The sequence below is a fragment of the Azolla caroliniana genome, unplaced genomic scaffold, assembly GCF_043228905.1.
Source record: "Azolla caroliniana isolate FFs.n. ecotype wild unplaced genomic scaffold, voAzoCaro1.0.p SCAF_203, whole genome shotgun sequence".
Classification (NCBI taxonomy): domain Eukaryota; kingdom Viridiplantae; phylum Streptophyta; class Polypodiopsida; order Salviniales; family Salviniaceae; genus Azolla; species Azolla caroliniana.
The window spans coordinates 1-17,476 of record NW_028230638.1 but is presented as its reverse complement, the minus strand read 5'-3'; the positions used below and the strand labels follow the sequence as shown (position 1 = coordinate 17,476).

The 17,476-nt window shown below is 37.6% G+C and overlaps 1 protein-coding gene across 1 annotated transcript; it reads left to right on the top strand.

The window, feature by feature from the left end:
- The first annotated feature begins 2,797 nt into the window (after positions 1-2,797).
- Positions 2,798-12,378, top strand: LOC147848833 (uncharacterized). The gene is made up of 7 exons (XM_087338050.1): positions 2,798-2,900; positions 3,629-4,164; positions 9,418-9,600; positions 10,308-10,495; positions 10,618-10,777; positions 11,272-11,397; positions 11,758-12,378. Exons 2-7 carry the CDS (start codon positions 3,658-3,660, stop codon positions 11,965-11,967), a joined length of 1,374 nt encoding a protein of 457 aa, XP_087194176.1. The 5' UTR covers positions 2,798-2,900; positions 3,629-3,657; the 3' UTR covers positions 11,968-12,378.
- The last annotated feature ends 5,098 nt before the right edge of the window (positions 12,379-17,476 follow it).

Genomic DNA, 17,476 nt, shown 5'->3' with positions numbered 1-17,476 from the left:
CCTTACATACACCTCATCATTATTGATGTGAACACTTACTTAATAGCATGTAGTACACACCATTCCCCTTCAACTTTTAATCACTTCATCCCATGGTGACACGTGTTATCACAATTATTATTTGTCCATGTAAACATGCATGTCGAACCTAACCCTAAGGCCAATCATCGTGGTCAATACATTTCAATAAGGAACCACCTATTTTCCCTTAGTTCTAGCTTTAGTTAGATAATTAGTCTCTAACAATCATGTGATGAATCAATTGTATATTACTCCCCATTCCAAAAGCAACCAATGAACATAGACAAATATTTTATTGTGCTCTCAAAAAAACAATACATTGTTATGAAGTATTGTTTGACACAATCTACATTTAATCCAAGTTTTAATGCAAGGTGATTGTATATATCAAAAATGCAATGAACAAGCATTGTAAGCTCAATGATAGATCAATTCAATACCTTTTGGACAACATAACAGTAAAAGCATAAAGTACCACATCGTCAACGAGGGGACCATTTCATGCATTGATGCACATTCCAAATGGCTCAAAAGTAATTGCTCGTTGATGATCAACCTAGTTTAATGAACTATACATAATTGTCATCAATAGTTAACCAACAATAATAAATAAATATCACATACAATTAATGTAATTGTGTGTTTTCGCAAAGCAAAACAAAAAAGAGAATAAGGTTCCCAATTATATTTAATTAACACAATTGTAAGTTCTGGTCTAGGGTATCAAAATATGTATTTATAAGTTATAACATATAGGCTTATAGCTAGCAAAATAAAAAGCTTATATGACTTAGATAGAGAGTAATTATGACAAGAGAGGGATGACGTATGTGAATCGAAGATAGAGAAAGAAAGAAATATATATTACTATCAACCAAAATTAGACCTATGCAATGAATCATGAGACAAGTTTCGGTGACTTTAAATTATCCATACTGAAATAGAAATATAAGCTTTAGCTTTCCTAAAAACAATCAAAATGATCTTGATGGATGAGGTGGCTTTAAAATAAGTAATGATTATTAAGACGAATTGCGTACACTTGATGGATGATGTGGCTTTAAAATAAGTAATGATTATTGATGAAAGAAGATTGTAATGCTGGTTGTCATGGTGGAGGAAGCTTCACAATGCCAAAGTACAATAATTGCACATGGGTGTCCTCAAGTAGATTAGACATGGTCGAGCAATTAGGTGCATTTGTAACAAATTACAAGACTCCAATTCCCAATCTTGTTTGAGACCATATACATAGTCAATGAGTCCCCCCCCTTTATGCCACAACGCCATGTTTCACACGTAACATAATGTGAGCTAAGTCATATGGAAGCAATTGTGCATATGAATGACAAAGCGAAGGGTTTTAACATATGTGAGTTATGTGCAATTTCCATATTCATAGAAGAATATAGCATTGTAGTTGGTAGAAACGTATATGTATTAAATATGTGGAACATGAACCTCTGCATCCTTCCCAAGCTACGATACATTGGCTCCACAAAAAAACCATGTTCATGCGGGTGTCCCAGACACACCAAGTGCGGACTAGGACGGAGCACAGATGATGGGGCTACGAGCGATGGATGAACTTGGAGCTAGATGTGACGAGGCTAGGAACTCTAGATGTTGTGAGTGACATGAGGGCATGAAGACATAAATAAAGATCAAGGAGACAAAGACGAGGTGAAACGAGAATACTATATTGATGTGTCAATGACTGGTGTTAAATCCCTTGAAAGGGACCAAGGAGGTTACAAGTATTTATACTGCGAGTTGAAGTACATGCATTAGAATATTCTAGAACCCTCTAGAACCTTCTAGTTCTAGAACTTTCTAAAAACTTCTTGAACGTTAATAGATAATCTACAAAGATATACATAACACGACCATGTACTTGGATGTGTTGGTTACAATATAACACTTGACTATAATGCCCCACGCTTCGGAAAAGGCAATCGTAAAGGGGAGGATAATGTCACTGACATGACAACAATCATGTAAAGATTCGAACTCTTCACCAGTTACGGAATCATAATTCAGTTCTTGTTCTCTTGACTACTTTCTCTCTCTCTTTCTTATTATCTTGTCTATGATCTCTCTCTCACTCTCTTAGTATTGAGCCTCATCTACTTGTCCGTGACAGCGGGAATCTATCGATGCACCATGAAGCAAATGCAATGCATCCCATCTTGGGGAGAATTTCTTCATATCTTGCATCCTTTTAGAACCAAAAATTCAGTTTTTAGATGTCCTTTGAATCTTTTTCGCTTCTTTCACATGCGATGGCAGGAAAGAAGATGTTAGGGGTGTTATTGAAGCCTCAGGAATGCACTCAACAAAGCCTTTCCATGGGCATGATCTCAATGGGAAGTGATTGGGTCTCAAAAAAAGATAGGATCGTGTGTGACATAAGCAAAGAAGCTTGTTATGAAAACGGATAAAGACGAGCATCTTCAAGCTCTTTCCAAAGGTGGACATAAGGATACCACGACTTGGCCGCATACTTCACAATCCCCATGGCCATAGAGCAAAAGTGGCAGCATCACGACAAAGTGGCATCAATGGAGAACCCAAACATTGAATCCATCAAACCAAACCATTTTCATTGGATTATTGGTCTCCGATGCAGAGGCGTATATAGTAAAATTGTGGGAGTTACTTTGGCTTTCAGCTCCTCCTTAGTCCTACACATAAGAAGTAAAAAGGATAGTTTTAGGTAATTTGCCCACAAATGAAGAAGTGAGAGAGAAAGAAAGATACCGGGACGAGATTTTTGGAAGTGCTCCATTGTTTTGAGACAGAGAGAAAGAGAGAGAGTGTGTTTTCCCTCTGCCTCCAGAGTTTGCTTCAGAAAGGATTGCAGATTTACATTCCGGCATGTAATAACCTCTCTCTCTCTCACACACACACACACACACATTCACATGTATACATATGATGAATCGCGCTGTCTTTGCATAACTTCTAGGCTGTTATTTTTAGGGTCTCTTTCCTGATTATGATCATTGGATGAATTTATGAATGATGATGATATCCTACAGCACAGAAACCAAACTAAATAGTTTATGTTCTGTTTGTTTTCTTATGGTGTTTTAGTTTTCTAGACTTGATGAATGATGGTTTAGGTGTTAACGTTAACAGGAGCGGTTCTGTTTATGATGAATGATGATGTATATATGCATACGCACATACATTCATTCATGTACATAGACACATCCAAGAATACATAACATACATACACACATCCAATAATACATACACTCATCCAATAATACATGCATGCGTGTATATCCATACTGACTCTGTTTATATGCATCTCTATTCATACTTTGGATTTCAATCTATTATGTTTCTCTCCTCCTTATGTGATCAGCGATTCACCAAATTTATTCTCGGCTGTTGCTCATTCATCTATCTACTAGTTTCCTTGCAAATACATAGTGCTAAAAAAATCATGATCTATTGTTTGATACTTACTGTTTCTGAAATCCTCTTTACACTATTATTTTGATTCTGTGGTCCTTAGTATATGATTGTTCTCACTCATTTCAGTATTGGCTCTTTCTCTTTGTTAGTTAACAATTGTTTTCTTCTTTCAAATGCATAGGTAACTCAAGAGATTGAAGAAGGATTGTCATGGTGGAGTCTTCAAGAGGCGTCAAATATATAGGGGAGGATGATAAGATAGTGTGGCCTCCTGTAGTAATAATAGAGAACACGATAACGGGTTATGATCCTGTTAAGAAGACACAAATATGTTTAGAAAACAGCGAGGTTCGACAATTCCTCAAAAACATGAAAGAGCTTGAATTTGATAAAGTGGTTGCATTATATGGCCGCAATGGTCCGAGAGGAAAAACTTTGGTTGCATTCCCAACCTCTCCTGCTGGATATACTGATGCAAAGACACTTTGCCAATGCTTGGATGAACATCAAAGAGGGCGAGTTCACTGGGAGAAGATTCGCCATGGCCCTCGTGATGGTCATGGTATGGCCACCCCTGATGGGAAGAGGATTCTCTATGGCTACCTTGCCACCTATAGAGATATGGACCAATTGGATTATAACCACAAGGTTATCAAGAAGTGGTCTGTTGAGAGTTATTATGAGAAGATTGTGCTACCCCTCAGGCACATCGAACATGTAATGTATCCTTAAATTAAATAATTCTGTGTTATGTGCTACTCATATTGGAGAGAGATAGTACACGTTTTGAAACACAAGTGTATGGGTTAATAAAAACAAAGAGTTACTGCTATGGTATCTAGCCTCAGTATGATAAAAGAAAGAGAAAGAAAATCATAGCACATCATCTTTCTTGTCATTCAATGCTTGCCTAAGTTCTGATATGAGTGAAGTTCATGCTTCCATGTAGGTCTCTTTAAAGAGAGAAAAGAAAAGATATGTTAAGGTCTTCTAGAGCCCAAATCAGCATGAGACAGATGACGATTTCAAATATGGTGAATTCATGCTATCCCATACTGAAACAAACATAAAAGCACTAGATTTTCTAAAGATCTATGGTAATGATGTAAATGTGGAGCAAGGCTATGACAAAGTTCATCAAGTACCTCAGATGGCCTTGTGTAGATTGAACATCACTAGCAATGATGTGGTGATGTATGGCCCATGTGGTTTGTATCCTGGTCAGGGAGCTTTGATATGCTGCTAATAGTGGCTGAGTCTTTGCTCATGAAGAGGTATAAGTCCCAATATTGTCCCTCATAAGCATGCCTTTTTGGCGCATGCGGGTCCTAATTTTTGTGCAAGCTATTTGTTGTGTACATGCCCCAAGTTTCGCTCTTTACATGATGTATCTTCCTGGGAATGTAACATGTAGATGGTGTGTGGTAAGGAAACTATTGATGGCAGAGGTATGGGATAGATTAGAATGTTGGGAGTTGAGGCCATCATGGAGTATGGTTGGATCTAGATGATGGAATCCTTATAAACATGTTGACTAAACATATCTGTTTGCTCAAGGGGAGGACGAAGTTGGTGACAAGGCCACTAGAATCGGGCCTTGATTTCATCCTGTTGTAGATATCTAGATGGTGTCAAGGCCCAAGGTCTAATACATGTTTACCCTATCCTGTGTTGTCTGAGATTGAGTTGGCTGAGTTCCTACAAGCTCGTAAGTTTTCTGAAGATATCGAGTGTGAAGTTATAACTATCACCTAATTTCGAATTCTGTCGTGAGAAATACTTTGCCTACACTTGAGTGCTGCATAATGCTCTCAGATAGAATAGCGATATTCAAAGTTTTTGTCCCTATTGATCCATGATTGTCCTCATTTGCTTCGATAGAGTGAAAGAGGAGCGATCCATTTTTGCATTTCAGCATACCAACAATGAATATCTCCATGTTCAGCAAGTTGTTTTGAGGACATAAGTGCCAACCTTCATACCTTTGTTTAGGGAGCTCCCAATGCAATTGGAGACAGGTCATTGATGGGAATAATGCCTCAGTGGTTATAGGGGTTGCTTCAATCTCTGCATGAATTATACCACGGGGCACTGATGCTTTGCTCCTTATCATGCGGGTAATCATTGAGACTAAAGCTCTCTCTAAATTTTTCCAGTTATTTGACTTGTTAAGACTTGGTAAACCCTAAATCTAGAGAGAGGGGGGGGGGAGAGAGAGAAAGAAAGAAAGAAAAGAAAGATATATTAACGTCTTTTAAGAGGCCAAAATGGCCTATAAGACCGAATAAGAGATTACATCTTAAATGTTTTCTCGTCTTTGAGAACAAATCAAAATAAAGTAAATATTACACAATAAATATAAAAGTAAATAAGATGAAAAGAAAAGAGACGAGAGAATCTGGTTTTTGGCACATGCGAGATTCTCAAGTTAGGTGTATGTATTGTAGCTTTTGTCTCCGAAAGATCTCTATCATAGGTCGATCCAGAATGGAAATGTCTCCGAAGCGAGGGAAGGACCTACGATGGCGGGAGATAATGGCTTTTATTTGTCGATGTCAAGGGTGTCGGGGTCGTGGTCCATGGGGCCGGGGCCTACGTGCACGGCAAATTGCCATTGCTGGATCAATCGTAACCCCTTTGTTATATCCTGGTTTGGATCCCATTTCTGTATCCTGGGGTTGACTTCTAGCATTAGGAGTGATGGAGCTAAAGAAAGTTGTGATTGTTCTTTGTGGATGAGCTTGTGTGGCTGTATTCTTCAACAACTTTTCCCGATGTCTCTTGAGCTCGAGCAAGAAAAGTCCTAGGCATCTTTGGTCGTCATATTCCATTACCTTGCGTAGTGGGCCAAAGCCTTGTTTAAAGAGGCAATGGTATCTCCCTCTGATTTCATAAAAGACACTACAATGACAAACGTAGTGTTCTTCAGATTCCACTCCTTGATGACACAATTGGCAAATTCTCTCTTCTAGAGGTAGTCGTGTATATCTGCCCACCTCAATCTGTAGCTGATGTGATGAGGTTCACAGCTGCCCTATCACACTACGCAATGCATAGGATAGATGTATGTCCATATAAGGTGGCCTTATGACAAATCCATCCTCCGATGTATGTAAGAAGTGTGTCTTATAGTGGGCCATCTTTGTACCAAGTGCTATTTTGGGGCTGATCCATGTTATCTTGTTTTCTAAGTTAATAATATCAGTTCGGATCACTCTATTCTTTTCCACTTTGGTCATATTGAGATGGGGACAGTCCAAGCTATATTGGAACGGGGGTAGTGCATTTATACTCATGCCATGTGACTCGAACCATTGCTGCATTTCAGCATACCAACAATGAGTGTCTCCATTTTCAGCCAATTGTCTTGATGACATAAGTGCCAACCTTGGGTACCTTCATTTAGGGAGCTCCCAAAGACGTTGGATAAATGTCACTGATCGGAACAATGCCTCGGTTATTATAGGTGCTGCTCCCATCTCTGCCCAGATTATATCGTGGGGCACCGATGCTTTGCTCCTTATCATGCGAGCAATCATTGACACTAAAGGTCTCTCTAAATCTTTCCAATGATTTGCCTTGTTAAGACTCGGTCCCCATGTCTCTACTCCATAGAGAAGAGTTGGTGTGACAAGTGTATCAAATAACCACAGCTTAGTTCGTGGCTCTTGGAACTGCAAATGTGCACATTGTCTTTCGAGAGCACCCAGGGCTGCATATCCACGAGAAAGTCGGGCACAAGCGGCCTCTTCTAAGGCGAACCTAGGTCCTGTAAATGTTACTCCTAGGTATATGTAGGAGTGTGTGTATTCCACCTTTTCCTCTCCCAAGAAGAATTCTGGTTCTGATCTTGTTACCCATGCTTGGGTGGTGTTAAACACCATCACTTTAGTTTTATTCATGTTGATTGACAAACCTTTGTCCGTACAAAATAGTTTTAAGGCATTTAGATGTCTTTGTAGTCCCTCCGGAGAGTTAGAGATCAGCACAATATCATCAGCATATAGTAATATCTGTATAGCTATACCTGCTAGGTGTGCTCCGGAACCACCAAATCTCTCTATGTACTGTGATACCTCATCTATATAGAGACCGAAGAGTGTGGGGGATAGTGGGCATCCTTGCTTCACGCCAATTGTGCTGGCCACCACCTCTGACAAGCCCTTAGGAGACCAAACTTTTCCTGAAACAGATTCATAGAGTGCATAGATTCCCCATTGCATATCTATAGGAACACCAATGGCCTCTAGCCGCTGCATAAGCCGAGCACGTGGCACAGTGTCAAAGGCTTTTCGGAAATCCACAAAGCAGCAATAAATCCTCTTATTGTGGGCTCTGCCCTCCTCAATAAGGGCCCGGAGGGTGAATATGTGATCCAAAGTTGTGAAACCCTTCCGAAAGCCTGCTTGACCAATTGAACGGCAGCCATTTTGCTCTGCCCATATACTCAATTCTGAATCCAGAATCGAGCCATATAGTTTAGCCAAGTAATGGCCAATCATGATTGTCCTATAGTTGCTTGGCATCATGGGGTCTCCACTCTTAAGGATTGGCACAATGGTATGCTGAGTCCATCTAGTAGGAAAACCTTCGCACATGGCTCTATTAAAGATGTGTGCTAGCAATGGGAGCAAGGTGTCACGGGCATAGATAAAGTGTTCACCCACCAAGCCATCATGATCTTGGGCCTTCCCGAATTGTAGCCTATCAATGACATTTCTTACATTTTGTGGTGTAAAGAAGGTTGATTCATGTGGGTGTGAGGCATTCGGGTGGGGAAGAGGAGGTTGCCCCGGGGTATCATATAGGACCTTTGCATATTCGTGCCACACCTGAGGTGAGGTCAGTTGTGTGGTGGGTTGCCTCTCATTAAACATTTTCCATGCTCTTTTACTCTCTCGTTCTAGAAACAAGCGATACAAATGATCTTCAAATTTAGCCAAATACAATCTCTTCTTCCTCCTTACGAGGCGTTGGAAGGTTCCTCTCGCTTGGTTGTATGTATAAATGCCCCAAGTTATATCACGTTGCAAGCATCTCCTTGTATCACGACATTCATCATCATACCAACTATTTTGTATTACTCTACCGAGTTTGGGGGGGTTAGCCGTTGTGTGAGGGAAGGCTTTTGTGGCTGCTTTATGCAATGATTTGGATAAACCTTGGGTAAGTTCTTCAAGGGGTGCGAAAGGATCCAAATCTAGCATGCCATTGTATACACCACAACTATAGACATCAATTGTCTCGCGAGTGAATAGATACCTAGCCAGCCCACTCTCCTTAGCATATACATCCTTTGTGCATCCATCCTTTACCTCAAAGCGTAGATATGCGTGATCAGCTGCCAAGCCAATAGGTCTTCCCGATATAGTGAACACTTTTATTTCAGGTATAAGAGATGGAGATCCCATTAGATAATCGATTGTGCTTGAGCCCCCTTTTGGGTTCCAACATGTCAAAGCATCTGATCTAGGCCATTGTGACAAGCCATTATATATCACAAGTCCATGCGCGCTTCCCAAGGCTAGAAAGTGTTTTCCATATTCAGTTATAGCACTCATATCTTGAGCTTTTCTCTTTAGACCAACCTCTTCCACCATAACTTCTCCATAGACAGCCTCGTCGGTGTTAAATATAGTTGTTTGTTCATCCTTGGTTCGTGCATTAAAATCTCCTAATAGTATTATATCCCCCATAGTAGCAAATCTTATGATATCATCATATAGTGGTAGATATGGTGATTCAAATTGCAATATATAGTTCCCTAAGATCCCCTCTTTTTATGCATATCCACATGTAGCGTGCATCCACATCCTTATGTACAACATGCACTCTACGATGGAGCTCCTCTTTGTATAGCATAGCCACTCCTCCCGAACCTCTAGTGCTTCCTTGTGTCCGAGGTGAGAGAGAGAGAGAGAGAGAGAAGAGAAGAGAGCCTTGTTACTAAGCCTTGTTACTAATATCCAGCAAAAAGAAGAGGCGACGAGGAAGATAGTGGAGTTATCTGAAGAGGCGAAGCAACGGATGTGTGCTCTTGAGCGTAACAAGTCAGAGTTTGGCAAGGCAAAGGCTGAGCTGAAGAAAGTTAGTGAGGAGGTTCGTCATCAGAGAAAGGAAGAAAAAGAGCTGGAGGCAATGTACAAAAAACAAGTATGCAACTTCATATTTCTTATGGAAATTGTACATGATAATTATATGATTGAATTTATTATTGGTCTTACCGGGTAGAATAAGTACACATTTTTGTCTACCATAGCAACTAGCTTTATGGTAGCTATCTGGCAAAAAACTCTCTTTTTTCCGGCACAGACATGGATACGTAAAATGGCTATATTTATTTCGTAAATAAAAGTTAAAATTTATTCTCTTTGTTAAAAGATAAAGACAATGGAGTGATAAACATTAGACAAGATGCATAATACAATAAACTGCACCGAAATCAACTAGAGAAGAAATTCTTGGGTAAACTGCACCAAATAAACCAGGTCATCATGATTCCGTTTGTGCCATTATAAAGTTTGTTGCCATCCTCACATACATTTTCCCTATAATTGAAAGTTTTGGTTTGTATGATCTATGTTGAGCATTCTCTTGTAGGGGAATCAACACAAGTCTACTTATATTGTGCATTGTTCTGACAATTTTAATAAAGTTTGTTAATTTTGTGACATTATAAAGTTTGTTGCCATCCTCACTTACGTTTCACCTATAATTGAAAGTTTTGGTTTGTATGATCTATGTTGAGTATTCTCTTGTAGGGGAATCAACACAAGTCTACTTATATTGTGCATTGTTCTGACAATTTTTTTAAATGAGAATGTAGTTGCAGATTATCATGTCCTGGGTTGTTGTTACAGATTGAGGACAGGAGGGGAAAGCATGAAGTAGAGCGATTAAGGAAACTTGAAGAATTGTGGAGACGTGAAAAAGAGATTCGAGGTCTCTTGGAGAAAAACAAAGCTGAAAAGATGAATGAATTAAAACGATGTGCAGAAGCGGCTAAAAAGCTAAAGGAAGGAATCAGCATGGAAAAGGAAACTCTGGAGTAAGTGGTTATAAATCCATGAATTAATTTGATAATATATATGCATTTTCTCAATGAGTGGGAACACTTTTTTCTTTTCTTATGGTTAGGACCATTTTATTTTATCTTCCTTATTTTTACAGGATTATGCGTGTCGAACAGAAGGAAATAGATGCAATGGACAGGATGAAGCTGAATGCAGATTTGCAGTTGCAGATGGAGGAAGAATTGACTTCTCATGAAGAGAGATTTCGGGAAAAGATGTTGTTGTTGACGAAGCAGCACAATGAGCAGATTGTGGAGGTGAGTGTGGGCTAACTAACTTTTCTGGTCTTTTGAATTGTCTCGTTTTTGAAGTACACACACATATGTGTTTGTGTCTGTGTATATATTTGAAAAAGTCCAAGAAAGAACATCAGGAAAAAATCCGAAGGGAACTGTGTGATACCTTACATGAGTATACATCTCTTAATCCTCCTTGCAAATTTTATTATCACACTATTTTAGGTCAAAGCTCTCTCTCTGGCTACCTATGGCACACAAAAAATTTAGCAAACTTATGGTTCATATACTCTTTTGGAAAAATGACTATATCCTTATCTGTAATTCAGCTAAAAAAAACCCTTATTATAAAAAAGAATAGTGATCCTACTGTTTGAAATTCTAATCCATGTAAGTAAATTTTAGTAATCTGCCATATATATTTTCTCCCTCAGTAGGATTTTGATTATATCGGATGATTTATTTGGAGGTAAAATTTCTAAATATGGCATTGTGGTGTGGAACCACCACCACAGTTGAAGGAAAAAATCGCGGCTGAAAAGGAAGAGCTGCTTCAAAACCAGTTCCAAGAGATGGAAGCCCTCAAAGTTGAAGTGACGGTGGCCAAGACTAATACACAGAAAAAGCAAGAAGAGGCACAGGTATGGAGAGTTTACTATTTTGTTTGTTGGGAATTTGTCCGAGTACCCGAATTGCCCTCTTTATTTGATGAAAATTTCCTTAGTTATTTCAAAGGTATTATCAAAATATGCCTTCTCCCTCCCTCTCGCTCCAATTCACTCCCTTTGGGGAAAGAGAGAAAGAAAAGTTGGAAGAGAGAAATTGTTGAGTAATATTCTTCAGCTTTTGGAAACTGAGGGTTATTTTTGGTATACCCAAAATACCAGGAGCACTTTGAATTTCAGGAAAATTATGGGTATTTTGGTACATTCCCTTTCCTTTTCTTAGAGAGATTGAGTTATCCTGATCTGTATTGTTTTCTTAATTCTTTTTGCATGAAGCCTGAATGCGCTGTATGTTTCGGTGAGTTTGGAAAAGAAGTTCATGAACGGGCCTTCTTTAAAGATTGTGGCCATGCCAACATATGCTCTACATGTGCTGAAAAGTTGTGGAAGGCTGCAAAAACCAAGAAGAAGAAGATGGAGTGCCCCACTTGCAAAACAGTTCAAGAGAAAAAGTTCATTTTACTTCCCGTTAAGGTCTACACATGATAGGAGTTGTAATGTTAAGTGTTGTACACTGGTGTTAAACCCTCAGCTCTAGATTCCTCATCATAGAACTACTCTACAAAATCCTAGAACCTCTCTACACCCTCGCATCATATCCTAAACCCTAGTTTTGTATCAACCCCACACCCCCTATTTAGAAACCTAAAACCGAAACCCGAAACCCAAAGAATCCCTAAACCTTAAACCCTATATCATACTTTAGCCTAGAGTGGAGTAAATGATCTATAGCCTTCTTGTTGCAATATATTGGAACCTTATGACAGAAATGAATTATGTGCTCCTCAAAAGGATTCTTTTGTTTTGAGGGAAGAATCCTTTCCATTTTGATGCTCTTTTCATCGGTTGAAATAAAGTTGATATATATTTAATTTGGAAGTGGCAAGCCATTCATGATATTTATCATATTGGTGATGTCGGCAAAGTTGAGCAGGCAACTAGATTTAAAACTAGGTTTATAAAAATATATAGTACTCATGAAGTATGCAAAAGCTAAATGCGCTATGAGATGACTTATTTGGCAATTAATATTTCAAATTGATGTGCGAAGGGTCGAACTTTTTTATTGTTGGGAATTTGAGGGTTTGTGAAATATGCCATACGTATTGAATCCTAAAACTGAACCAATGAAGATAGATATTAATACATCAATTCATCTATTGAACATTGAAATGAAATGCCCTCCCACTCCTTGGCTAACCCTTTCAAAAAAATCTAATCTAATCACCCAAACTGTGAACTTGTTCATCAAAGCTTTACTACACATAAGATAACTATGTATGTAAGATGGATCAATTTATTGTGATTACTCGGCTATTGGTTATGTTCCATTTTCATCACAAAAATAGTAGGATTGTAATGAATACAACATCAAGCAATTTCAAGAGATTTTATTCCACAAAATTCAAGGTTAAAGATCACAAACTCTCAACACTAATCCATAATGTTTTCTACATATACAAGGTTGGGACGTTGTACCTCACATTATGTACATTGTACAATATGTTGTCAAACAAATTTGGACAATTAAAGCTTGTTGCATGGGCCAATTTAATCTACACTATCAGCACATGCACTAGTATTGGAAAAATGTATGCAATATATTCAGTATAGCAAGCCTATGCTGTCACAGTAATTTGGCCATATAATGCTTGTTGCAAGGGCCAGTTCAATATATACCAATATCAGCACATGCATCAATATTAGGAAATGTATGCAATAGATTCAGTATTGCAAATTCGAGGTGCATGTCTTGGAAATCCTTCATGATAAAGCTCAAGCAGTCATATTAATTAACATATGCCCGAACAACTTACTAATTTAGCTGTTTACATTTGGATAGTAATACATAATATTCCAAGTTTGAGTGCAAAATCCAATCCTGATATCTTCCCACCCACAATTCTCGCATCAAAAAACGCACAATGTCTTTAGTACAGATCCACTAATATATACATCTCATATTGTCTTCTGCAATATTTGGACGCCTTTAACAGAATTGGCTTAACTTGTTAATGCTAAAAAATTTCCAAAGTTTCCTATTTGTGGTATAAGCCAGATGTTCCAGAGAGGATTAATCAAAGAGGTTTCTTCCAGAGACAATTTATTCGAGTCTTGTTTATTAGTAAAGAAATTGCTGCGTTTATCCTACGTTGTTGTCAGTCAAATATGTACAAAACAATCGACAGAGCTATTTCAAAGAAGACAACAAGATTTTCACGCCTGATTGAAAAGCCCCATATAATTTATAATCTTATACGACTATACATCGCATCTTTGTGATATTATTTTTGTTGCATCAGCCCCTAGATTGTCATGTTCACATTCAAAAATCGCAATTCCAAAGTTTCAATTATTCAACCAAGATTTTTTATTATCAAGATTAGAAGCTTATGATCAGTGAATTCAAAAAGGTTAAAGGGGGGGTTAAGTCCATAAACTGAAAATTTGACGGTGCAACAAAACATGACCATATAAAGAGGTAATTAATTTATAATGATAACCACCCATGTCTATTAAGAATCGACTGGAATTTGTTCGAGGTAAACGAGAATTAATGGGTGTCTAAGTAATAGTGTCTGATGATTTGGAGATCACTTAATAGTGTCCAGTTGTGATTATCGGTGACATCAAGGTGGGAATTTCATCAATCGGGCAATCAAGTTATTAACGATAGGACACAAGGTAATGCATAAAAAAAACACAGATTACTATCCCCAGGCAAACAATTGTTTGGAGGAATCCACTAGCCATTGGACTTCTAATTAGTAGTAGTAAGTAGCACAATGTTATCTTCTTGTATATGTGTGGTCCTATGGGTATGTATGACTTGACTTCAATGTAAAGGGTCATAAGGAGGACTTTAATACGCCAAGTCTCTGTACATATAAAATAATAGATCTCACTTTTTTTTGAGAGAGAGTGTACTACGCTTTTTCCTATTTGTTTTTTGTACTAAAAGGGTAGCGTTTGCAAGGGCCGAATGAGTAGTAGTAGTACTTGAGGGGTGCACTTGAGAAGATGAAACATTATGAAGAAGGGGGTCATCGGTTTTTGTAGTACAAACCCCAACAAATAATGTCGTGAAAAAGAAGTACAAACATGTTTACAAGCAAGAAAGTGTAAGTACAAAGGAAATCATGGACCCTTATAAGAATTGTGCTTGACACTCCATTTTTGTGATCTCTCTCTCTCTCTCTCTCTCTCTCTCTCTCTCTCTCTATCTATCTATCTATCTATGTGTTTATCTATATATATATACACATATATCATATATGGCCTCTTCAGAGATGATGATACAATCCTTCCTCACTCTCACTCTCACTCTCTCTTGTAAGTGGTTTCTATAAGTGCATATTATGTGGAAATATCACACGGCTTTACCAAACGACACCCATGGCACTTAAATGTACTACTTCGACACGCATATTAACCGCACTGATTAAGTCGCGGCGCTACTATCACAACTTGGAATGGATCGATCGCGGAGCATTTCTACATGTGCTTCATGGATTTCGTGTGGCAAAGGCGTGTGATATGTTCATCACTTATATAGACCCTTGATGAGACAGAGAAGAGAAGAAATTGAGGTTTCAACATGTCTCCATTCTTTTCCTTTAGTTTTAATCTTCCCCTCATTTTTCTGTTTCATTTAACAATGTTATGCATAATACACTATAATTGCCATTGCATCCCCTCTTACTTGAATTAGGTTTCTTCATGATCTTCATTCGGTTGGAGAATTCAAGCTTATCTCATGAGAGCTACTGGATACCAACGAATTAATCGATCAATTATATTGCTATGATTGATTTTCATATTTTGATGGCTCATATTTTGTGCAAACATTCATAGGAATTTTTTGTTTTATATGACAATTCAATGGTGGTTGTGGTCAATACATTGCTTTGGTTTTGGCATATCGATTTTCTCATGTGGCTCATCATGAATTTCGAGCATGAAAACATACTATATGTTATAGATGCAACATTTATGATTATTCAACCTGGTACAGTAAAACATAACTCAACACCCATTGCTTTACATCTTCTTGCAGTATCAAAATTATATTTTATTCATAATCTAATATTGTTGATGCATTGATGCTTGAAGCCTTCTCGGTAGTCACTAATTTGATGGTCTTTAAGATTGCTCAATATTTGCCTAGAATTCAACCAACTCATTCAATTATATCTAAATTAAACTAGTAATTCAACTTAATTTTCTTGGCTACCAACATATCTAAAACACCTACTCACCTATTATGAAGTTTTAAAATTGAGGATTTTCTGAATTAGGTTATATACAAGTTTGTTCATGACTTATTAATTTATTCCCTATTCTTATGAATAAGAGTGAGACTTGTTGACTTTTAGTTTTCATTTATAAACTTTTTTATACATCAAAGGTAGGGTTTTTTATAGATGCCATTATTGTTATTAATTAGGGATCTGACTTTTTATTGGACTCACATGACCATGTGATTGTCTCCTTGAATTTTCTTACAAGCTACTAATTACCTTCAAGGAATCTTGATCATACTATAACTAAAGCCAAAGCCAATTTGAAAGTTTCTTCTTTCATTCATTATTATCCTAATGCTAATTTTAGCTACTCGTACTTGCTTGATGAATCATCTTTGCACAAGTTTTTTGTATTCTTTCCATGTAAGGCTAATACTCTAGTCCAAATTGTTTTGTCATTTGTTAACATGACTCCTTGTTTCCATACGTCACTAGCGCTGTGGACAATATGGAAAACGAGATGCGATGTTGTTTTTAATAATGCTCACATACATCTCAATAATATGCTTATTGAATTCTGGTGGTTATTTGTCCACACCATACGTGGACAATATGATGATTGGCAGGGTACAACTGATGCTCAAAGGCAACGTCAAGTGGACTTTAAGAAACGGTGGCGAGGGCTTCACTTATTTTCAAATACGTCTCCTGGTATGAAGTGGAATTATTCCATTCCTCCTTTTTTAATTGCATAGCGTGTAGATGGTGTTCCATTTGTTCCTATTGTGATATCATCTGTATCATCAGATGTTGGTATTAGGTTTTGTATTACAATAGAGGTGAGATGAAATGTCTCCCTCTGTTTTCTATATGTACATTTCTCAAGTAATTTACTAAGGTGTATCTTTTAAAATAAAAAAAAACATGACTCCTTGTTTCCATTGCACTAGTTTACATGTGTATATAACTTTGTTTCGCTTGACATCCTAACTTATGAATTCCCTTGCTTTTACATGATTTGATAATAATAGGAAACATCTTGCAAAAATTACAAGAAAATTTTGGAGGACTAAACTTCTTGTCATTATAAACTAACTCTAATTATATGCATAACATAACTATATTTTGAAATGGAAATTTTGACATATTTCAAATTTCTTATGTCTTGACATGCAATATGCATCTCTCATGGCAATGTGGAGTGTATAAGCAAGAATTCGTAAATTACTAATTATATAAAGAAAGGTTTCAATGTAATGTAACATCTACCTTCTCTCGGAGAGTAAACAAGGTAGCCCCCATTACATGCTTTTGTCATGAAAGAAAGTGTGGCCCATGTCTAGCCGTGAGAATCAATAACACACAACTATCACACGAGATTTTAGATCTCCATTGTATATATGATAAAGAAATATGACTAGATACTTTATATACTTAATAGAATGTATAACCTATTGAACAGGGATCATCATTGAACAAGGGTTTGCTATCAGCACCATTGTTTCCACATGACATGATGGGAATTGGGATGTGAAAGAAGAGATACGTTTACTGTGCATATTCCTCCTTCAAAAAGTTTATGAATCAAGTATCAAACAACAATGCTCCATGTTCAATGGTGTTCGAGTTCACTTTCACCGTATTTTCAATGGAGAAATATTTTTGCACATATTTCTCTTGTAGTGACAATGTGCACTCTCAAGTCTCGACTACAAAAGTCTAGAACATCGAGAGCCGACAATCAACATGTT